A 25984-nucleotide genomic window follows, 5' to 3' on the forward strand; every position below is an offset into this window, starting at 1 on the left:
ATTATTTTATTCTAAGTTGTTCATTTGAGCTAAAGTTTTGAAAAGTTGAGTTTATTGAATTTTATTCAATTTTTAAGCTTTTGCATGCTTGAGTTAGTCTTCCGCTTGTAGTAAGCTAGGATGAGGGTTCGCTTGGGGACCAACAATGGTCTTCGAGTGTCGGCCACGTCCAGGGTGTAGACTCGGGTCGTGACAATATCACTAAATTATTGAACAATTATAAAGGAGGTGATAGTTGTCACATGTCTTTTATCTTGGATTGGATAGAAGGCGAGGTTAAACTTTGTGAAGATAGAATGTTTTTAGTCTAATAGGACTTATAATTATGTATTAGAGATGCAAAATCAATAGATGATTCTTCTCGTTCCTTTCTGACTTATTTGCATATAGTAAATTAAATATTATTGAATTAATCCCCCTTTTAAAGGTATCCAACATAGAGAAGTCAAAAGGCAAATTATAGAGGCAGGATCATTTCTAAGAAATGATCATTATCAACAAATTAGAGATATTATCAAAGAAAACAAAGTCATAAAGCTTCGACATTCATGATCATTTTGAAATATGTACATAATGATATCTAAAATATTCCTACACAACTGTACTTTAAAATGTAACGATGAGTAGAAAAAATTCAAAACAAAAATTACATATAACACAAATAAAATTTAAGAAATTAATTGAACCAACTTTCTATGCTTACCTAGAGATAGCTAAATAAGAAGACGATAAATATTGCTACACTATTGAGTATTACTGAGATACCAAAAGCTTGAGAAACTATATATGATGACAATATTTTTAGCATTCCAAACAAAATTATCTTATTCTTTCATTCATGTGAGAAGCACAACATAAAACACACAATATTTTTTTGTAGAAATAATAACTAAATGACTCATATTTAAACATGAAAGGCTGATTTTTTTTTTACATACGTGGTAAGTTTACACCTACGAGATATTATATTGTTTCATCCAAATAATGAGAATTAGTTATATGCTACATGTCCATCAATATAAAATAAAATAATTTATCAAGTAGAAAATTCATCATTTATTTATGCTAATTATGATGGAAGGAAATCAAAAGTTTTGCAACAATGTTTATTGTAGCTATTACTTAGCATTTAAGATAATTTATGAATATAATTCATTGAATTTTTTTTTATAGCTTTGCGCAGTGGGAGTATCTGAAGAGATTGTTTTAAATATTGCAAAACTTTTGATTTTCTTCTATCATTTAATAATACAAATATTCATTGTATTTATATTAATCCATGTCAAGTAATATTATGCGGTTTTTCATTTTATATTATTATTATTATGTATTTATATTTTTGTCCATAAATATATAAGAATAGTGTTTAATAGAATATGATAATATTTATTAATAATTAACGTGTATTTACATTTTTGTTTATCAATATTATGACATTTTAAGGACATTTTCGTAATTCAACTTTTGACTTGGAGGCTTCCCACTTATAATATAACTAGTTTAAGGAACGTTCATTGCACATTTGTCCCCTATTACTATATAAAATTTGTAGCCAGTATAAAATCCTCACTTGTAATTAAAAATTATATATTCATCCACATGACTATATACATATACATACTTGTTAAAGGAGTAGATATTATGTCCCAATTTCTTGAATTTGTAAACAAAGGATTCATTACTATTATGGAATTGCTAGAATATGTAGCTACAGAAGAAACAAAAAATTTAAGAGTGTCAAGAAAAAGGAAAATAGAAAAAGGAAAAAATTGACGTAAACATCTAATCTCATTGTGTGTATAAATAAGAGAGTATTAAATTCAAGAAAGCACACTATTTTTGTTTGATTTGGAGAGGAAATCAAAGGAAATATCACCATTCAACCACTATATATTTTGTTGGACAATTTCAATAGAAGTGAAGGCAATGAAGCAGTTTCCCTCTCCTTGCTCATGCTCTTTCAAACATAGGAATTCCATTCTTATAAATATTTGTCATCTACTCGATCCACCCAGATTTTTCATTGTTGAGTCGACTCTCCAAGCTAAAGCCATTTCATTGACAAAAGGAGGCAGTCTGAGTGAATCAACAAATATTGTGTACACTTGAACAAACTTACTGAAAGAACAAGAAATCTCTCTTCTCTTGTCTCCGTGTTTCTATTGCTTTCATAACCAAGGGTCCAAGAAATTGTGTTTGATGGTGAAGAAAGAAAGTGTTGAGACGAAAATGTTTTTTCTTCCTTCAATTCATAGTGAAATTCTTGATTATGAAGCACACTAGCTAACGAAAATACTAAATTTACTTGAGAACAGAGAGTTAAGTAGGAAAAAGAACATCGAAGCAAAGTTAAATAGACTGATCTACATAATTTTACAGGAATTCATATTAACATCATGGCACATAACAACATAATTTTAAAGAAATTCATATTTACATCATGACACATAACAGCTCGATCACTTTTTGACACCATCTAAATTGTACCAAGTCCTAATATGCATGAGAGAAAAATAAAAATAAGTTAACATGATATAGTCCCAAAAAGGAAAAAGAAATAGGAAAAACAACGATTTGTTATCATCTACTATTACTCAAGATTTAATCAAACAAAATAGAAAGAAAAAATATACCAGGCCCGAGAGCATGAAAGTAGAAGGTGATGTATATGAATCCTAATTACTGAGAATATCTATTTCAGACGTTTGATTTCTGGAAAGATGTGTAGCCGTATAGGAGATGGAAAGGTCATAACTTCTGCGAATTTGAAGTGACGGCTAACTCTATATGATGATTAGCATTAACTAGTATAAGAATTTATTAATATGATAGGATTATTGTTTAATAATTAATTAATTAATGTTTTCATTTTTTATTTAGTTGGAGGGTGAAATGCTAATTCAACTTTTGACTTGGATTCTTCCCACTTTTAATAATATATGATATGAATATGAATGAATATGATATGATGATGATTATATTAATATGAGAAAAATTATACTTCTTGTATGTTCTATATATATTAGTTGATCACTTTCCTTTATACATGCATATTAAAAATTATAAATAAAAAGATAATTTTACTAACTCACTTCTTTAAAAAAACTTCTTGAAATCTTACAAAGAAATATGAACATTTTCAAAAAGAATTAATTGCAACGATAACAAGGAAAAAATTTAATTATATGGCGTTTGACGTTTGTATTCGACTAGTCTATTGATCCCCAGTAGTTTTACTTTCATACTTCCTCTTTTAACATTATTTGTTTCATTGCAAATCAGTGATGATTGCCGATGGAGAAAATCTGATCCGAAGATTGACAAAAAAGGAAATTTATATTGCGCACTAAACTTCATAGCATCACGAGCTTATAGTGATGCTATTAATTCTTGGATTGAAATCGCCCATTGTTCTTGATGCCTCCATAGAAAGAGGATATGAATGGTTGTACGTAACGGTAAAATACTTGTACTATTAGTTGCTTCCTCAAAATTCAACGTTATCAAAATGTGGGTCACATTCAAAATTAATACACATTTTGATAAATTTGATATATCTACGATTTAATATCACAAAATTTTAAAATTTCTTTATTTTCATAACCTTCATATCAAATAAAAATATAGCAAATAAATTTTAAAAAAGTGAAAATATTAAATGCACAAGGAACACTTAAGGTGTTTGGGATTCTTAGATACTATTCAAATTGTTCAAGAATTTGTTTCTCTATGGTTAACAGCTGGTCATGAGTGTTAATTTTTTCTGAAATGCACAAAGAGTTTATGGCCTGAAAAATCAAATTAGTCCATTCATAAAATTTGTTAGATTAAGTCATAAGCAACTCATATGGCGAAAGACTTTTCTATTTATTTGATGTAAGCTTTGGACATATATCTCAATGAGCCAAATTTCTTCATATTTGAAGGTTATAAGCATGATGCCATCTCGCATGATAATAATGTTGACTGTGATGTGAAGTGTTTATCAATTAAGTTCAAATTTGTGGTGGATTTGAATCAACCAATTAATCAGAATTACTCTCATCTTTTCATTGATCTCAGGTTGTGAATCCATATAGTGATGAACTCTTCAAGACAATTTTTTTATATTTAATATGAACGGGTTAAACAGTCATTCTATCAACAACTATTGATTCAATCTCACCTTGAAAACATTTACTACGTTTGTTTGTTTAAAGATGACTAAATCTTTGTATATTATTCTAAAGTTCTAAATATAAGGTAAAATTGTCTATTTGACATTGTCACACCCCTTTTTGAAACCGAATTTTTCCAATTTAAGTGACGGTATTGAAAATGGACTATTTTATTATGTTTGAAGTTGTCACTTGGAATTGAGTTATGGTGTTCCCAGTCACATTTTTTTAGTCTCTAATAAAAAATAAATGACTCTTTAAGTTTGGTCTACAAAATTAAAATACGGGTAAGAAATTTTGTAAACCGAGGAAAATGTATGAGGCACCCTCGAGTCCCGTGGTTCTAGCACGGTCGCTTTTATCAAATTATACTATCTTAAATTATTTTTGGATAAGTTGTTACATGCCAACGGTTTGCTCACATATTTTATTGTTGAACTTTTATTGGTTTCAACCTAAATTCATTACTGCATTCTTGGTTTCGACATTTAGAGGCATAAATGTTTCTTTGCATTGCACCTAATAATTTTGTCTACAAGTCTTACTTTAAATTAATGAGAATTAATTATATTTTTTGGACAAGATGCGTCAGTGCATCCTTAGGTTTCTTTTAAATGTCTCAAAAAGATGTGCAACAACATTCTTAATCGAAACAAATATTTTTAATGTACTTAAAAGTTCGTCTAATGTTAAAACCAAATATTCATTTCTTATAAAGAAAATCAAATAACATAAAATAAATCTAAACTTGTAGGGTACAATATAATTTTTTTGAATCATTTTATATCTTTTTATTTTACTTATTCTTAAAGTTAACGTCAAAATTAAGCATACATATATTGCAATTTCATTCTAATCCAACTAAATAATGACGATTTGCAAAAATAAATCTCATTTTTGTTTAATAAAATAAAAGCGGCAATAAATTCTTTGGGCCTAATAATTTCTACTTTATCATTATTGTCATCTAAATCAATACAAGAGCTACTATGACCCATTCATCTTTAAGAGATAACTAACGAATAAAAAAATAAAAATAATCATCAATTAAAACTATCTTCATTCATTAAATAGAGATATTACACTTAGCCCAATATCCATTTCAATAAAATTATGAATAAAACAAAACTATAAAAAATAACTTGTCACTTAATTACATCAAATTTCATAAATAAATTAAAGAGATAAGATGAAGTTTAACCTCAAATGAAGAAAATAAGTACCATGAAATCTTGACTGTAGCTTGATTACAACACCCACAAAATCTTTTTTGTTGCCTTTTGTAGGTGGTATGGAGTAATATATGTATTGTGTTGCCGTGTTGGTATGGAAATAATGTATCGTGTCGGTATTCGGTATTGGAAATATATGTTACTTTGCTAGTGTTCCATCCCGCGTGGGTGCTGCGTCCTTCAAGGTGGATGCAAGCATTTACACAATGCACAAGAAAACTAAATTTCGATTAACCATTGACTTATGCACCATTTTGTTTATTTATAACATATTTTCTACAAAATCATAAAGACATTTCGTTTTGGAAGGGAGAAAACATTCCTGCCAAGTATTATGTTATCTATCATTGCAGCAGCAACATACGAAGTAACAATAGAAACATACATCAAATATAATTTCCTATGGTTATTACTCTTATCATCCAGATTAAAAATTGACATTCAACTCCCCCACAGAGTTTTATCCATTTCTTTGTGTCTAGTTCTGATATTTTCCTCTAATCTTTTCGTGGAAACTGGGGGAATAGGGCAGGAGGTGGGGGAGGAAGAGAAGCATACATCAAATATAAGCTCGTTATACATGATATATTAGTGGAATCTTAATCCCCACTTCAAAAGAAGTGAATAGATGAAGTAGATGATATCTCCAGTTGCTCCAACTTTTGGCTTGATATGCATATTAGGTCCCAGGCTACTCTGTAACAAGCATTTCCATATTATTGACAGGAGCCGGAAGCTGTAAAAATGAGAGACCAGTCAGTTTGAAATATCAAATCCTGACAAGAAGATAAAGTTCAGACCAGTATGCTGGTGTTTTTATTTTTTCCAATATTAAGTGAAAAGAATTGAAAGAGTAAAATATCCCCGAGTTCTACATCTACTCAACAATCTAGATAGTAGTGTCTCCATGAAGGCTAAACATAAAGAAAGAGAAATGAAAACAAGTGTAGCCGTTGTTTTAACATTCCGATCGTTCCGTTATAAGTTAAGGTGTCTATCACCAATGACCTAACCATCAGATAGATAATTACTACCAATAGTAAAATGAACCAAAACAATTACTGTATAATCAATTTATAATAGAATTTAACAGTTGAAAACTGAGATCGTTACAAGTCATAACACCTGGGAGCTTTCCTATATCACGTAATGATTCTTTAGATTTAAAAGGTAAAACTCTTGCGAATATGATTCAATAGGATGAGGAATTGCTATAGTTGGCCTTTGGAACCAAAAAAAGGTGAGGGTTAGACATCTCATCAGGAAGCACTAATACAGTAAAGTTGATAAAGCTTTATAAAGATAAATCCCATCAAGTACCATGTGTATAACGTGTTTTCATTCTCCCTTCAGGAAGTACAATCGAAGTGGTATTTGAACTAGAAGTAGGTTAAAACCAACAAGAGATTATGCTACAATCGCACCGAGGTCCTATTACCATTAATGGCTATAAGTAGTACAATGTCAAAGAAAATTTACTTCCCTTCCTTGTCTAGTTCACTCAACACACTTTACCATCATCTCATTAGAAAAGGAAAAAACCAACATAGTTCTCTGGTTAAAGGGTCAATATTATTGAGCACAAATCTAATGGTTCCACTAGCTTTTTGTCCCCTCCGTCACCTTCTTCAACTGCTCCAGCTACTGAACTCCCTGTAACCTCACCAATATCCCTCTGTGAAGCCCAGCAAATCACAGTGCCCAAGCCCCCTCATGGATGATCAACAGATTACAGGGAGTTTCAATAGGTATGAGAAATTGCAGACAAGGGATGAAAGTGTGTGGAGGGAAGTAAAAGCTACAAAGTCTCAACAATTTTGTTTATTTTGGTTGACCTAGTTTCTGGAGCTAAATTAGCTCATTTTGGACAACTTGAAGATTGTTTGAGCTGAGCTTAACAATAGGTAAATTAAACATCAAAATCAGCTGAAAACTTGGTTTAAAAAACCACAAGAATACCATTAGCCAAGCCCCTTTCCTTTAATCATAAGCTTGCAACGGTTTTTTGGAACTTAAGTATCTTTTTGGGAGGAGAATTGGATTGTTCATTAAAACAAACATATCCAGACATTTACAACTTATGACAACAACATGATGCAACAGTGGCTGAATTATGGTTGGAGCAGGGACGGAGCATACCTTCAGAAGGTTTCTAAATGATTGGGAATTGGGAATAACTGAATTATATAGTACCTTATCTCAGTTCAAAGTCACTACTGGAGATAAGTCCGGAATGGCGAAGGAATAAACATTTTCTGTGAGAGATGCATACAGTGAACAAAACTTGTCCAAGAATCAAGGGTGCTGCTGCCATGGAAGCTGATCTGGAGAGTCCAAGATTCCGTTTCAAAGTAGCATGCTTTACATCGCTGGTGGCCAAAGAAGCAGTATTGACATGGGATAATTTGAAAAGAATGGGGTACCAGCTATGCTCCAGATGTTACTCAGGTGGAGAACAGGCAAAGACAACCAACCATATCTTTATACATTGTAAGTGACAGATCAGATAAGGAAAATCTTCATCAACCTAAGATGAATCAGGTGGGTGAAGCCAGGTAGCACAAGGGAAGTACTAAACAGTTGGAGCAGAGATGGTGTAACACCCCATAAGTTCTAAAGTTATATGTAAGTTATTAGTATCTCCCATAGTCCAGTCTCAGATGTTGCATGACCTTGTAGTCAGTTATCTCAGATTTCAGCATTTATCAATTACAGGTTTTACTACTCGGTCATTGCATTAGTACAAGTTATTCAGCTCAGCACTTCAGACTTATCATGTTCAGTTTATAGTCCTATCGTGCATATTTCACATACTCAGTACATTCAAAGTACTGAACGCATACTCTTTGCACTATATTATCCTATAATATAGGTTCGGACGTTTAGCCGCGGTTAGTACGACTTTCGATCAGCTCAGCAACACGTATGGTGAGTCCTCATCTTTCGAGGACAACTTCATATTTCTTTCAATTATTAAATCCTTTAGTTTTAAGACAGGAATGAAGGCCAGCAAGTACCACCAGCTTGAGCAGACACCTTGAATGAGAAGGTCTCTCATGCCGAGTTCATGGGTGCTTTCCAAGTGTTAGCTCAGGCCATGACCACTCAGGTCGAGCAGTAGATTGCACAAGCTATAACCCGAATGGGAATACGATAGCAGCTAGGATCCAAGATTTTACTAGGATGAATCCTCCTGAGTTTTATGATTCAAGGATGGAGGAAGACCCACAAGAGTTCATGGATGGTGTTTAGAATAGCGCACAGATTATGGGAGTCAGCCTAGTGGAGAGTGCATACTTAGCCGCTTAGCCGTTGAAAGGAGTGTCTCAGATTTGGTACAAGCAGTGGAAGGATGACAAAGGGGTTGATGCAGGCCTAATGGACTGGAAGAAGCTTGTGGTTGTATTTCTGGACAGGTTCTTTCCACTTGAGCTAAGGGAGGCCAAGGTCCAGGAGTTTATAAATCAGAAGCAACGAAACATGTCGGTGAAAGAGTATTCCTTGAAGTTTACCCAACTCTCCAAGTATTTTGCATCTATGGTGGCCGACTCCTAGGACCGTATGAGCAAGTTTGTTACAAGTGTTGAAGAGACCATAGTAAAGGAGTATAGAACTAGTATGTTGATCAAGGAGATGAACATCTCCAGGTTGATGACTCATGCTCAACTGATTGAGAAAGAGAAGGTCAAGGAGAGTGCTAGGGAGAGTAAGAGGGCTAGAATATACAGTATGGACTAGTCTCCACATAAGTCAAATGGTGGCAATCGCTCTCAGTTCTGTCAGAAGTTTTAAGGTCCAGCCCAATCCCCTGCTAGTACCCCAGAACCCAAGTTCAGACAGGAGAACGGGGATATGGCACCAGGCTCTAAGTCCCAGGGTAGTGTCACTAGTGGTCGTACCTTTCTGGTTTGTCAGAAGTGTCGTAAGAACCATCCCTGAGGGTGTATGGCTGCTAGTGGTAACTGTTTTGGATGTGGTAAGTCAGGCCACAGGTTGAGGGAGAACAGGTCCACATCCAGCCCCATCCCCTGCTAGTACCCCAGAACCCAACTTCAGACAGGAGAAAAGAGATAGTGCACCAGGCTTTAAATCCCAGGGTAGTGTCACTAGTGGTCGTACCTTTTTGGTTTGTCAGAAGTGTGGTAAATCCCATCCCTGAAGGTGTATGACTGGTAGTGGTAACTGTTTTGGATGTGGTAAGTCAGGCATCAGGTTGAGGGAATGCCAAGGCATCAGGTAGGGGTAAGGATATTCACCAGCAAACTCAGCCTAACACTTCAGCAGCCGACTCAACAGAGTGCCTCTTCTAGTGCGGGTGGCAGACAGCGCAGAATAGGTTTTATGCTTTGCAGATTCAACAGGATGAGGAAGATTCCTGATGTAGTCGCGGGTATGTTGTGTGTATTTCAACTTGATGTATGCATTACTAGATCTACGGGCCACACTTCCTTTCATGAGTCTTTATATTGCATTGAATTGTGATGTCAGTCCAAAAATCCTATCAGAACTCTTCTCAGTCTCAACCCCTGTTGGTGAGTCCAAAAATCCTATCAGAACTCTTCTCAGTCTCAACCCCTGTTGGTGACTCAGTCTTAGCTAAAAGGGTATACAGAAATTGCCAGTCTCATTTTTCCCAGAAAGTCACCATAGTAGATCTAGTAGAGTTAGACATGCCTGATTTGGATACTACTCTTGGCATGAACTAGTTATACTCTTGTAATTAGAGGCTGACCCACATGCAGTCGTGAGGGTGCACGTGCACCCGACAACTTTTAATTTTTTTTTATATATATGTATAGATAGTCTATAAAAAGATAATATATTTAATTGAACACCCAAATGAACAAAAGTCATTTGGGTGCACTGGTTGAACGCTTAACTTTAAAACTCAACGATGTGAGTTTGAATTTTGCGAAGGGATGTATATTTTTTGCCTTTAAAATCAGTCCTTTCTTACCAGTTAACCTTTTTAACAATAGCCTTTATTAACCACTCATTTTTGCCACCTCATTTGGCCCCACCCGTATTTTACTATCTCATCTGGCCCCACCCCTTTCTTCATTGAAATTAAAAACAAATAAAAGTCCTAACACAATTCTAAGTAAAACATAAGACTTCTAGAAAACCTACGAACTTATAACTCACAAGTATTCTTCACTACAACCTGCATAACTGAAGTCCTATTGTCACTGCATAAATTGGTAAGTTCTTCTTTTTAAGCGTATTTTTTTTTTGCAATGAAAGAAGAGGTGTGATTCCCTTATTAAAAATGTTGTGTTTATTTATAAGTTTATATTTTTATCATCTTATGAAAGGAGTAGTGCCATTTCTCCATTATATATTATTTTTGTTGTTCTATAAAGGGTCTGATTTTTCAATATCTTGTTGAAACAATCATGTTTATTTACTTATTTTAATTTATTTATTTTGTGAGCGGTGTGATTTCTCTACTATATTTTATTTTTGTTGTATTGCGAAAGGAGGGCTTGAGGGGTGTCATTCCCCTATCAACAATGTAATATTTACTTACATTCTTGATTAAATCTTTGTTTTGTAGGAATTTATTGTTGATTCTTGTGATTTGAAATGGATAGATTTTGAAGAAACATAATTCTTCTCAATCAAGTTTTACACACAATTTTTTACATTTTATAGATAAGTTTGATTTGCAATCACTTAAACCGGATCCTAGAGAAAGAATATACATTCATAAATATAGCCCTAGAATACGAGATGAAGTGAGAAGACACTATATTCAACAAAGGCCTTGCAACCGATTATTTCTAAATATTTTTCAAACTAGATCTGTAACAAAAATGAGTCGATTTTATTCGACATGGTTTAAGGGTTCATATTCTAGGTGGATGGAGTATAGTATGAAGAAAGATGTTGTATTTTGTTTATGTTGCTATTTATTCAAAAAATGACTATGTAAAGGGAAATGCATAAGATTCTTTCACCAAAACCGGTTTTAAGACTTGGAATCATAGTATGGAACGAATTGATTTACATGTAGGTGAAGTAAATAGCGCCCACAATAGATAGATGCTAATTTTGAGAATCAATCTCAATCCATTCAAGTTACTTTTAACAAGCAAGCTAAGAAAATAATAAGTGAGCATCGAATTTGTTTAGAGGCTTCTACTAATGTGGCAAGGTTCCTCTTGGATTTTGAGTTAGTCTTTTCGAGGTCATGATGACAGTGAATCTTCCGAATGGTTTGGAAAAATGCTTCAGGAAGTGAATAGTGTTGTTTTAAAATATGCTCCGAAAAATCAAAATGATATTATGAGTGCTTGTGCACAAGAAACCATGAAAGCTATTATTGATGAGGAATCACACCATGAACAAATGGCAGTGATTTGCAGTATGTTAATAAAAAAGGTGAAGTGAAAGAACTAGTTATTACTATTGTTTGTGATGGTGATACATCTGCCAATCATTGAAGGAAACAATATGCTCTTTGCTTTTGAGACACTCTTTGAGTACATCTAAAATACGTGGACAAGGCTATGATGGGGCTAGTAACATGCAAGGAGAGATGAATTGGTCTTAAAGCTTTGATTTTGAATGAAACTCCATCGGCATATTACATTCACTGTATTGCTCACCAACTACAATTGACACTTGTAGCTATTGCCAAAAACCATTTGCTTGTGGACAATTTCTTTGCTATTATTGCTAATGTGTTGAATGTGATTGGAGCATCATTTAAGCATAGAGATCAACTTCGGGACCATCAAGCAGAAATGTAGGAACAACTAGTAGAAAGCGGAAAAGGCTTGAATCAAGAACGAGGGCTTCAAAGGCCAAGTGACACTCGTTCGGGATCTAATTTTAGAACATTGGATAACTTTATTGTTTTATTTTCATCTATAGCTCATGTGCTTGATGCAATTAAATGTGCAGTTTCCAACTGCAACAATAGATTGCAAGAAGGAGGCTCTTCTGAGTATGATCAATGAATTTGAATGTGTTTTCTTGCTTCACTTGATGTTGAAAATATTGGTGATGTCAAATGAATTGACATTACTAAAAAAAGACAATAATTGTTGAGAAATGATGGATGAGAATCTTTGATGAATGATGTTTCTTCTTTTTGTGATAAACATGAAATTTTGGTACCTAAAATGGATGAATTTTATATTCATGGAAAGTCAAAGCATAAATAAGTCTTTTAGTGTTACTTATTCATCACTTACATGTTTAACTATTTTATGCTATTATTGACTAGCAACTGCAAGATCTTAATAATAGTTTTGGGAGTGGTAACTTGCTTCTTCGTATATAAGCTTGAATCCGGCTAATGTTTTTGCTGATTTTAAAAAAGGAAAAGATAATGACAGTGGCCCAACATTATCCAAATGAATATGGTGACCAAAGTTTCAGTATCTCAGTCATCAACTTAATACTTTCATAATACACATGTGGCATGGTGATCTTACATTATCTGATTTGAAAGGAATTGGTTATTTGGCAGAAACACGAGTAATGAAAATCTCATAGAGACTTATTCTCTTGTGATACTTGTGAAGTTGACCTTGATTTTACCTGTTGCTACTGCAATTGTAGAGACAACATTCTGATCTATGAAGCATACCAAGAATGAACAACCTAGTAGTATTAGTGATGAATTTGTAAATGATTATTTAGTTTGCTACATCAAGAAGGACATATTTGTGAATATAAGTAACAATGCTATCATTGATCGTTTTTAGAATATGAAAGTCCCTCGATGTCAAATATGAATGGATGATCTTTTTTTTATATTAGTACTAAATTAATGGCATCCAATCATTTTGAAGTTTATGCTTTGGCCATAATTTTTCTCATTTTTTAAGTTTAAGTGAATTGTATACCGAATTTCGTAGTGAATGTTAGACATTTGTTTGCAACACATCACGTTGGATGTTGATGTTAAACTTTATTTGTTAATATGAAGAGTTGAGCTATTTCATTCAAAGTTCTAAAATATTCTTGATGATAAGTAAATTGTTCTTCTTCCCTTTTTTTTAATTTTTTAGTGTAATGTTCAATAGTGTTTCAAGTAAAATTAAAATCATAAAGTTCACTATTAAAATTTATTGGGGTGTCAAAATATTGGAGGCCTAAAGCAAACGCTTTGCAAGTCTTACCCTTGAGCCACTCCTGGTGGTGCCCCCTATGGGTTCGCCTCTACTTGTTACGCCTCAATTGACTGTAGAACCAGAGTCCTTAAATTTCATTTCACAATGAACTAGCCATAGAGTAGAAAGGTAGTACTTCAGCGCCTATAGGTCGATTCTCTTACCTTAAGGCCAGGAAAATGATTTCTAAGGGTTGTATCTACCATCTAGTCTAGGTTAAGGATTCTAGTTCCGAAACCCCAACCCTTCAGTCAATTCCCATGGCAAATGAATTTCTCGAAGTGTTCCTAAAGGATCTTCCCGAAGTCCCTCCGAAATGGGGAATCGACTTCGGAATAGACCTTCCTCTAGATACAAAACCAAACTCTATTCTTATAGAATGGCTCTACCTGAGCTAAAGGAGTGAAAAGATCAGTTAAAGGACCTCCTAGATAAAGATATCATTAGACCAGCATCTCTCCATAGGGTGTTCAGTTCTCATCGTGCAAAAAGAAAGATGACTCTCTCAGAGGCTTTATCCAAAGGGGGAAACAATAGTATAACTTGTGTTCCATATGTTGACGGATTAAGGCAACAGATTTTAACAAAAGCTCATAGTTTTTGATACTCTATTCACCCAGAAGCCACTAAGATGTATTGTGACCTATGAAAGTTTATTAGTAGACTGGTATAAAGAATAATATTGCGGAATTTGTGGCCAAGTGTCCAAATTGCCAACAAGTTAAGGCTGGATATCATAAACCAGAAGGTATGACTCAGAATATCAACTTTCCTACTTGGAAGTGGGAGAATTTGAATATGGATTTTATCACAAGTTTGCTTCGAACATGTCGACAACATGATTCTATCTGGATGGTAGTAGACCGAATGACTAAGTAAGAACATTTCCCTTATTCATCATCTCAGATAGCGGTACTCAGTTCACCTCACAGTGAAGTCATTCAGAAAGCTCTTGTTGAGAGCTTGTGTGATCGACTTTAAGGGTAATTGGAATGTTCACTTGCCTCTTATTGAGTTTGCTTATAGTAACAATTACCACTTCAGTATTCAGATGACTCTATTTGAGGCGCTTTATGGTAGGAGGTGTAGATCTCAAATAGGGTGGTTTGAGGTTGGTGAAGTGGCTTTGATAGGGCCTAAATCAATTCATGAGGCTATGGAAAAACTTCAACTTATTAGAGATAGGTTGAGAACGACTTAGACTTAGACTAGACAGAAATCATATGTTGATTTGAGGAGAAGAGAGCTTGTATTTGCTATTGATGATTGAGTATATCTGAAAATTTCATCCATAAAAGAGGTAATGAGGTTTGGTAAGAAAGGAAAGCTCAGTACTTGTTATGTTGGTCCTTACAAGATTCTAAGGCATTTTGGTAATATGGCCTATGAGCTGGATTTACCTACAAAGTTGGCCTATGAGCTCACTACCCGTTATGTTTTCATGTTTTAGTTCGGAGTCAATCACTCCATTAGTTTTCTGTGTTTATCTTTAAGTCTCGAGTTTGCAGATTTTTCCCTAATCTTTTCAACTTACTAAGACTCCATTCAAGGACAAATGTTTCCAAGAAGGAGATATTGCAACACCCTGAAGTTCTAAAGTCCTGATCATATATTGAAAGTCAAGAAATTTTGGGATTTATGGACGCCATCTATGAGCCGTTAATGGAACTACAAATCCTAGATGGGATCTGTAGATCAACTTCAGAGATTGGGAGCTGCAACACCTCACAACTATATTCTTAGAATCTGAATTTTCCGTCGTAAGTATATAAGCTTGAACTGGGTGATGCCCTACTTGTTCTTATGTGTTAAGGGTCATTCCTATGTGTGGGAAGTGTATTGGAAGTGGTTTATGGTCACAAGAGACCTTTAGTACTTAGTTGAGTTCAAAACCTTCCTACCGACTAAGCTTTTCGCATTAGTTCATGCCAGGGTCAACTTCAAATGATTATATCTCTCAGCATATAATGCATTAGGTGGCCCGTAAACTATCAAATTAAAGATCTAAGAGTCTTCTTTCCAACTCCACCAAGTTTGGCTCATTTACAGTTTGGAGTAAAAAGTTATAACCGTTTTACCAAAGACTACCAAAGTAGAGTTTTCAAAGTCTGTAGCTACGGACTTGATCTACTACGAACCGTATTGTTCACACATGAACCCTAGTTGATGAGATTTTGTTAAAGCTTTTGTGTATTTATTTCCATGCATTGAGTTTGGAATTTAAAGTGAGTCCAAGCATTGTTTTAATGCATCATTTGAGAAGAGTTTTAAGGGAATATTAATGGTCCCAAATGTATTATTTTGCATTGAGAAAGAAAGCACTATTCCAAGAAAAGCATAAATAGTTTTCACAAGCATTTCAGTGAGTTAAAGTAAAGATTAGTTATACCTTAAAGAAGGATTTTTTAGTATAAACTCAACCCAGTGAGTATTATTTAATGAGCATTATTTCATATATTTTGGGAGTAGTATTAAGCACCGATTTGGGTAAGAGTAGAGATAACTCAAACCCATAACCTACATCACCATCATAGATAGGATCGTACCGCAATTCGAATGACTCCTCACCTGCCTCAAGAAGGCTTTTTAGTGGATCTATAAGTTGAGTTGTGTTCTAAACCCATCAAAATATAGGATGGTTCTGGCAATGTGGGCCAGACGTTGTATCATCACAAGGCTCATAGTGATGATTGTCGATTAGAGAAACTCCCCAAGAAAAGTAAAGTATATTTTTAAATATCTTTCAATATTAGCTATCATTGCAATTCTTTATGAAGCTTAAATGCTTTTTCTTCGTGTTCATGCTTTACTTTAGTTGAGTTATTTTTAATTTGTTTCCTTCAACTGTATTACATACCATACATTCCATGTATGACATCAGTATCGTTTTATGATGCGCATACATGTATTCAAGATCATCAACAGGCACTTCATTGAGCTCACATCATCCACTCGTCAGCTTTTGGTGAAGCCTCCTTGCTTTCGAAGAACTCTAGTTTAATTGCTTTAGTGGTAGTAGTATTTTGAGGTTGTCGTGGATCTTGTCCCGACACCCATCGTTAGACAATAGAGGCTTCATGGATAGACACAGAGATAGGAGAGTCATTCAGATGATTTGCTAAAACTTTATCTTTTATATTCAGTATTTTCAAGCAGCATTTGAGATTCACTTTATTTCTTTAAATACTCATCAGTTTAAGCTTTTGTCATGTTTTAGTCTTCCGCTAAGTAGTCAGTCACAAGCCAAGGGTTCGCTTGAGGAATAACAATGGTCTTCGAGTGTGGACCACATCCAGGGTGTAGGCTTGGGGCGTGACATGAATTTAGCCTAAGTTTCACGAGCAAGGACCACGGGTCGTAGATGCTTTTACGGGTCGTAGATGTGCTCGTAGATCAAAGTCCTGAAACTTGATTTTTGGCCGACTTTTACGGACCACATTTACAACTCGTAAATGGAATTACAAACCGTAAATCAGTCTCATAGATCAAACTTCAGAAACCCAGTATTTAGGCATTATCTCTATAAGAGGAATCTATGGCCCGTAGTCCAATCCACAGACCATAGATAGCCCTCATAAAAGTTGCCGACAGTTTTTCCTTCGGGGTTGGTTTGATCTATTCACTCTTTTAATTCGTATACTATATCATTTTAGCCTATTCTAAGAGGGATTAAGTCGAACTTATTCAACCTAAACCTCCTCATGCATGCCCAACACCCAAAGACTAGAATCAGTACGTCTTAACTCCTCTTAAGCAAGAACTAGGGCTCTTAATCTTCAAGATATAGTTCAAAGGAATTAAGTTAGAGTCTATGTTCCAGGTATGTGGAATTTCATCAATGGGTATCTTTTCACCCATTAAGACTCAAAGAAAACCTAGTTTTTTTTCAGATAATGATTGCTATAGAAGTTAGGGTTCTTATGAAAGCATAATTTTCACTATATTTTTCCATTCTTCTTGGATAGTTCAATTATGTCGTTCCATTTACAAAATCAATACTTCTAAATAGTATTTCATGAACCCGTAGAACATAAATATTTTTCGCGACTCAAAACTATGTTGTTTTAGATTGCATGTCACAGATTATCGGTTTTCATGATTTCGAGGTGCTTTTAGATAATCATCTATTAGTCATTATTGGTTTATTAGTATTCATGAGCTATTTAGATTATCAATTTTATCAGTATCAATTCATTTGCATTATAGTATTATCAGTCTTATGTCAGTTGGGAGTGTTACTAAGCTGTGAGCGGATTAAGTGATGAAGGCTCATCTGTTAGTTGGGACTGAGACCTTTAGTAGCAATCCCTAAGTCCCAAAACTACGTCCCACCGGATTATAAGGGTCACTCGTTAGACCAGGACTGACTCCTTAGTCCTTCATGGACATCAACTTAGTGGTACTACACTAGCTCATATTACCCTCTATACCCTAGAAAGGTATATTTGGCCCTCTTTAATGGGGATTACAACATTGAACTCCATGTTTAGCTCACTTGGTTATACGTTGGTTATTAGTATCTCCCATAGTCCAGTCTCATATGTTGCATGACCTTGTAGTCAGTTATCCTAGTTTTCAGCATCTATCAGTTACATGTCTTACTACTCAGTCATTTCATATACTCAATACATTCAAAGTACTGACAACATACTCTTCGCACTATATTGTTTTATAATAAAAGTTCGAATGTTTAGCATTTACCCCGCGGTTAGTATGACTTTCGATCAGCTCAGCAGCACGTTTGTTGAGTCCTCATCTTTCGAGGACAACCTTTATATTGCTTTCCATTATTAAATCTTTTAGTTTTTAGACAATTTGAGTTAGTTGGGGGGATTGTCAGCTTTGTGTTGTTTTCAGATACACATGTCAGCTTTGTGTTGTTTTCATATGAACTAGCTTTTGAGTATTTAAATGTTATATTTCAGACTACTCAGCTATTTAGTTTAGCTTCCACATTCAGTAAAGTTATTGCTTACCTAAATCATAGTGTCATGCTAGGCCATGAGTTAGTTTGGGACACTTGTGGCTCTAAGCACCATGTTACAACTAGGAGGTAGTCATAGGTCATGACAAATAGAAATTTGACCAACCAGAAGGAAAGAGAGAGAGGATTTCCCAACATGTATACAATGCATTGTTAGGAAAGAGAGAAATCAAAGAAGTTTTGACGACAAACACCACAACATCTAGAAGTTGAAGATGAAATGCTTAGTCGCTTATTTTGGTGTAAATAGGAATGTTTAACAGAAGCCGAAGATATTTTTTGATGTTTTAGACAACAGTAAGAAGAAATATAGTTAGGAAGGCTTCCTTTTATTTGAAATTGATTATTATTTTTGGGGGCCTATACAGTTGGTATAGTATACGTGTTGATATATAGAATGTTACCATTATCAAAAAAGAAAAATGAACTCTATTATTCAACTTTTATTACTTCTATTCAATTTTAGTCCTTCGCATTTAACTTATCAAGAAAACCAATTAATCCTATGCATTTTCCCGTAATCTCTTCAGATAGGTCATTAAAAAATAATATGCTTAAGAGTTAAGCCAGTACTTCATCACTATAACTGCCAGCTTCTTTTATGGGTGAATAAAGGCACAAACGACTGGCATTCAAGGACTGTATGATGACTTTTTGTACAGATTTTCATATCTAATATCAATCGAAGTGCTCACCTATTAACTGTCCACAATTACCCAAAATTTCAAGAAACGATATCCAGAAACTTCATTTGAGCGAAATTAGCAAGAATGAAGTTTGACAACCTTGATAATAATGTTGTTGACTAATGGCTTCATCCAATGCCATCATTTTTATCTTTAGTTAACATTAGCCAAGGGAAACAGCCTGTGTCTCTACTTGTCCTTTCTTCTAAATAAATTTTTCGGAAAATTGGCGTTCTGTTGAGGCATGTTCTTAATTAAGTAAAATAGAAACAGTGAGTAAAACCTAGAAAAGAAGGAAGCATCCAGTTCTCCCATTCCTTATTTATCTTTTGTTGCAAAGAAGTTTGAGCAGTAGAATTGGAGCTCAGTCAAAGCCAGTCAGAGAGACAAGAGAAGAAACACTGAGTAAACCAAGAGTCCAAGAGTAAAAATTAGAATCTAGAGAAAACAATTTCTTTTGATCTTGCTATGGAAACAATATAGAACCAACACTAAAAACATAAGCACAATATATAGTTGCATAGGGGACATCCTTTCTCAATTAGAATAAAGACTTGCAACAATTGGAAATACAAGATCATTCATGGGGAACAAATCAATGCAGCTGAGCAAGGAAATTAACTAGACGCTACAACACTAAATACCACCAAACCTTGAAAATTAATCAGCGACATGATTTGACAATGAAACTAACATACGTAAATGTTATTATTATAATCAGGGTTTCCTCAACTAAAGAGTTATTTCTCAACAACTTTGCAAAAAATAAAGTGAAGCAATTTTCAATTTGATATGCTTAATTTGCACAAATACAGAAACAACAACAACATGCTCAATGTAGTCTCACAAGTGAGTTTGGGGAAAGTAGGTTGTACACAAACCTTACCCCTACCTTTGTGGGGTAGAGAGGCTCTAAAGAGAAGTTATTGAAGCTGGAAATTGTGATAGCAAGATACAAAACAAATACAAATAGTATCACACATTGATAAAGAAACTAAGTGATTACTAACTACTACTACTAATAGAAGGGGAAGGGATGATGCTAGCCCTGTCTCTCCCTCATAAAGTGTGGCAACACTTGGTTACCTACTAAATGTCTACTCTCATCATCGACCTTCACACTTTCCTATATGTTCATGTCCTGACCTGAGTAAGTTGGAGTTGAGTCAGGTCCTATCTAATCACCCCACCCCACCCCATCCCAATTCTTTTTCGGCCTACCTCTACCTCTCATAACTCCTACTATGACAACCTCACAAACCTCCTTACTAGCTCATCTACGCACCTCCTCTTCAAATGTCTGAATCATCTTATTTTCACTTCCGTCATCTTGTTTGCCATGGGGGTCACTCACACCTTATCACTTATAACTTTGTTTCTAATAATATCTCTTCTAGTATGCACGCACATCTATCTGAGCATCTTCATCTCTACTACATTCATCTTCTGAACATGGACATTCTTGATTGGCCAACACTTTGTCCCGTATGACAATATCAATCTAACCACCACTTTGTAGAATTTACCCTTAAGTCTTGGTGGTACATACATTACGCTGGATGCACGCCGCAATTTCACCCACATCGCTCCTATACAATGTGAGATATCATCATCAATATCCATATTTCCTTGGTTTACAGACCCGAGTTACCTGAAGCTCCATTTCTTGGGCATGATTTGTGTATTGATCTTCACTTCCACCTCCGTCTCATGTGTTACGTCATTAAACTTGCACTCCAAGTACGCTGTTCTAGTCTTGCTGAACCTAAATGAAGCAAGAGGGGAAACTTTGATTTCCAAGATAGCCTTTTAGCTAAGTTTTGAGCACTAATCTCAAATCACAGAAGAAGTATGTTTTTAAACAGAAGAGCTAGTATATTTTGGGAGTAGTATTGAGCACCGAATTGGGGGCGAGCATGAGTTCAGATAACTCACGTCTCCATAAAACCATGTAGCCACCATTGATAGAAAAGAGTCATACTTTTTAGATGAACCCTTTTCACAATAGATTAGTGGATCCACTTAGTAGTTCATGGCTTATACCTTTGACCGGGTATAGGATGCGCTGGCAGTGTGAGGTAGATCGTTGTATCATCAATATAGCTCTTATGTGATGGTTGTCGGTTAGATAAACTCCCACAGAAGGTATTGTATTTTTATATACATCAGTTTATTGTATTTTTACATACATTTCAGAGTTGTATCCCTGTATATACAGGGAGTTGACAACATGTTTTTAAACAGTTTTTCTTTATATTGCACTTGTTTTAAACTACTTTATATTGAAATGATTTCAGTTAAGTATTCATGAGTTGAGAAAAGTCAAGGTAAGTGTTTCTTTCAGATTCCCTTTCAAGCCTATGTTTATTAGCATTCCAACTCGCATACTCGTACATTCAATATAATGATACCAGTTGGCCTGCATCTTATTATGATGCAGACACAGGTAACTAGGATCAGCATCCGGCGCATCGTTGATCCAATGAGCAGTTCAGTGTCTGTTGGTGAGCCTCTTTGCATTCCAGAGGACTCATTTTCATTGCTTTCAGTTTTAGTATTAGTTCATTAGGATGTCGTGGGCCTGTCCCGACATCCATCTCAGTTGTTTAGAGGCTTCATAGACAGATAGTCAGTTAGTTAATTAAGTTGTCTTTACTTTTCATTTCATATGTTAAAGACTTGAGTTTGCCTTAAAGGCCAATTGAATGTTCCTTTCTAACATTCTAGTTACTTCATAAATGTGTATTGATGAGTTAAGTCTTCCGTTGAGTTAGTAAGCCAGGCGAAGGGTTCACTTGAGGCCAGCAATGGTGTTCGAGTGCCAGTCCCGCCCAGGGTGTAGGCTCGGGGCGTGACAAACTTGGTATCAGAGCATAGAGTTCAAGAGTCCTAGAGAGTCTATGAAGCCGTGTCTGTAGAAGTTATCGGTGTGAAGCGTGCCACATCTATAATTAGGTGGCTGCAACATTTAGGAAATTATCTCACTTCTTTCACACTCTTTTCATGCGTTAGAGTTTGATCTCTAAAAAGTTTCTTCTAATTCGTGCTTGCGCGTGTTTTCAGATAATCATGCCTCCACGAAGAGCTGTCAGAGGTCATCCTGGTAGGCGTAATGTTGGGGAACAAGAGTTACCAAATGCACGTGAAGTACAACCTCAAGGCGAAGTCACCAATGATGAGTTCTGTGAGGCTATCCGGATATTGAGCCAAGCTGTAACTAACCAGGTTGGGCATCAGAGAGGAGCTCTACATGAAGAGGCTGAAACTTCAAGGATTCATGAGTTCTGAGGATGAATCCTCCTAGTTTCATTGGTTCGAGAATTGCAGAGGATCTAGAGAACTTCATTGAGGAACTGAAAAAAGTGTTCGATGTGATGCATGTTACTGATACTGTGAGAGTTGAGCTAGCTACATATCAGATGAAAAATGTTGCTAGGATTTAGTTTGATCAGTGGAAAGGGGGCAGAGCTGAGGATGCACCACATGCGAGTTGGACATGTTTTGAAGAAGCTTTCTTGGGGCGTTTCTTTCCCCGAGAACTGAAAGAGGCTAAGGTACGAGAATTTCTAACACTTAAGCAGGATTCTCTAAGTGTGCATGAGTATGGGTTGAAATTCACCCAATTGTCTCGCTATGCTCCGAAAATGGTTGCGGACATGAGAAGTAGGATAAGTTTGTTTGTTGCTGGGTTAGTCCCGTCTATCAAGCAAAGAGGGCCGGGCAGCAATGCTTAGTGGGGACATAGACATTTCAAGGTTGATGGTCTATGTGCAACAGGTAGGAGAAGATAAGCTAAGGGATAGAGAGGAATTCAAGAACAAGCGAACTAAGACAAGGAACGAGTCCGAGCAGCAGAAGAGTAATGCCAACCGGTCATCCTTCCAACAGAAACAGAAGGGCCCTGCTCCATCATCTACTAGTGCACCTGCACCCAAGAACAAAGGTGAGTACAATAATCAGAACTTCATAGCTAAACATGTTTATTCTCAGGGTAGCGTGGCACAAGGGGTAGTAAGCCTTCTGCATGAGCCAAGTGTGGTAGGAAACATACAGGTATTTGTCGTGAGTGCTCCACTGGTTGTTTCAAGTGTGGTCAGAGTGGGCATTTCATGCGAGAGTGTCCAAAGAACAAGCATGGAAGCATTAATTGGGGCAATAGAGCCCAGTCTTCTTCAATTTCTCCTCCAGACATAACTGCATCTAGAGGGGCTACTTTCGATACTGGTGGAGGAACAAACCGCTTATATGTTATCAACAGTCGTCAAGAGCAAGAGGATTCACTAGATGTTGTCACTGGTATGATCCAAATCTTTAATTTTACTATTTATGCCTTGCTAGATCCATGAGCGAGCTTATATTTTGTAACTCCATATGGTGCTATGAACTTTGATGTTATTCCTGAGCAACTTAGTGAACCATTCAGTGTCTCTACACCTGTTGGTGAGTCTATTCTAGCAGAGAGAGTCTACCGTGATTGTCCCATTCCCGTTAATCACGAGAGTGCCATGGCTGATTTAATTGAGTTAGACATGGTAGATTTTGATGTCATTCTTGGTATGGACTGACTTCATTCCTGTTATGCCTCAGTTGATTGTAGAACTCGAGTAGTCAAGTTTCAGTTTCCAAATAAGTCAATCTTAGAGTGGAAAAGCAGTTCAGCAGTGCCTAAGGGGTGTGTTTATCACTTAGTCCGAGTTAATGACTCAAGTGTTGAAGTACCTCATATTCAGTCAGTTCTAGTAGTAAAAGAGTTTCCAGAAGTGTTTCTAGATGATCTTCCTGGAGTCCTTCCTGAGAGAGAGATAGACTTCGGTATAGATCTTCTTCCAGATATTCATCCCATATCTATTCCGCCATATAGAATGGCACAAACAGAGTTGAAAGAGCTTAAAGAGCTGTTAATGGATCTATTAGATAAGGGTTTTATTCGACCAAGTGTCTCACCTTGGGGCGCTCCGGTCTTGTCTGTGAGAAAGAAAGATGGTTCCCTTAGGATGTGTATAGATTACCGTCAATTGAATAAGGTTACCATCAAGAATAAGTATCCTCTTCCGAGAATTGATGATCTTTTCAATCAGTTTCAGGGTGCTGCTTGTTTTTCAAAAATAGACCTCAGATCTGGCTACCATCAGTTGAAAGTAAGGGAATGTGATATTCCCAAGACAACATTCAGGACCCGTTATGGTCATTATGAGTTTCTGGTCATATTGTTCGGTTTAACTAATGCACCAGCAGCGTTCATGGACCTTATGAATAGAGTCTTCAAACCTTATTTATATAAGTTTGTTATTGTCTTCATTGATGACACACTAATCTACTCAAGGAAAGAAGATCATGCTGGTCATCTCAGAATAGTTCTTCAAACTTTGAAAGATAAGGAGTTGTATGCTAAATTCTCTAAGTGTGAATTTTGGCTCGAGTCTGTGGCATTCTTAGGCCACATTGTGTCTGGAGAGGGGATTAAGGTTGATACTCAGAAAATTGAGGCACTGCAGAATTGGCCTAGACCCACATCTCCAACTGATATTAGGAGTTTCTTGGGCTTGGCTAGGTATTATAGAAGGTTTGTAGAGGGGCTCTCGTCTATTTCGTCTCCTTTGACGAAGTTGACTCAGAAAATAGTGAAATTTCAATTGTCTGAAGCTTGTGAGAAAAGCTTTCAGGAATTGAAAAAGAGATAAACTACTACCCCAAGTTTTGACCTTACCAGAAGGTACGCAAGGCTTCGTTGTCTATTGGATGCATCTAGAGGTTGTTTGGGTTGTGTGTTAATGCAGAATGGCAAAGTTATAGCTTATGCCTCCAAACAGTTGAAAGTTCATGAGAAGAACTACCCAACCCATGACTTAGAATTGGCTGCTATAGTATTTGCTTTGAAAATATGGTGCCATTACCTTTATTGTGTTCATGTGGATGTGTTCACCGATCACAAGAGCCTGCAGTATGTGTTCACTCAGAAGAAGCTCAATCTTAGACAGAAGAGGTGGTTAGAATTACTCAAGAATTATGACATGAGTATTCTTTACCACCTAGGTAAGGTTAATGTTGTTGATGCTGCTTTAAGCAGGTTGTCTATAGGTAGTACCGCCCATGTTGAGGAAGAAAAGAGAGAGTTAGCAAAACATGTGCATAGGCTTGCACGCTTAGGAGTCCGACTTATGGATCCCACAGAAGGGGGAATAGTGGTGACGAATTGGGCTTTGTCATCATTAGTGTCAGAAGTAAAAGGCAAGCAAGACCAAGATCCCATTTTGCTAGACTTAAAGGCAAATGCTCATAAGCAAAAAGTATTAGCTTTTGAACAAGGGGGAGATGGCGTACTAAGATATCAAGGTAGATTGTGTGTACCAATTGTGGATGGACTCCAAGAGAGGATCTTGGAGGAGGTTCGTAGCTCTAAGTATTCCATTCATCCGGGTTCCACAAAGATGTATCGTGACTTGAAAGAGGTTTATTGGTGGAATGGCATGAAGAAGAGCATTGTTGAATTTGTTGCTAAGTGTCCAAATTGCCAACAAGTGAAACTAGAGAACCAAAGGCCCGGTGGTTTGGCTCAAAACATAGAACTTCTGGAATGGAAGCGAGAGATGATCAATATGGATTTCATCACAGGTTTACCAAGGTCTGGCAGACAGCATGATTCTATTTGGGTGATTGTAGACAGAATGACAAAATCATCCCACTTTTTGCCGGTAAAGACTACCCATTCAGAAGAGGATTATGCCAGGTTATATATTAAGGAGGTGGTAAGACTTCATGGAGTCCCAGTCTCTATTATTTCAGATAGAGGTGCACAATT

General features: G+C 35.8%; 1 protein-coding gene across 1 annotated transcript in view; it reads right to left on the reverse strand.

The window, feature by feature from the left end:
- Positions 1-5999: 5999 nt before the first annotated feature.
- LOC125812423 (uncharacterized) overlaps positions 6000-25984 on the reverse strand; it is a 54437-nt gene continuing 34452 nt past the window's right edge. The window contains exon 4 of the mRNA XM_049491917.1: positions 6000-6125. Coding sequence (XP_049347874.1) covers positions 6081-6125 — 45 coding nt within the window. The 3' untranslated portion in view covers positions 6000-6080. The remainder of the gene's footprint in view (positions 6126-25984) is intronic.

The sequence above is a fragment of the Solanum verrucosum genome, unplaced genomic scaffold, assembly GCF_900185275.1.
Source record: "Solanum verrucosum unplaced genomic scaffold, falcon-dt-bn FXZP01000159.1, whole genome shotgun sequence".
Taxonomy (NCBI): Eukaryota; Viridiplantae; Streptophyta; class Magnoliopsida; order Solanales; family Solanaceae; genus Solanum; species Solanum verrucosum.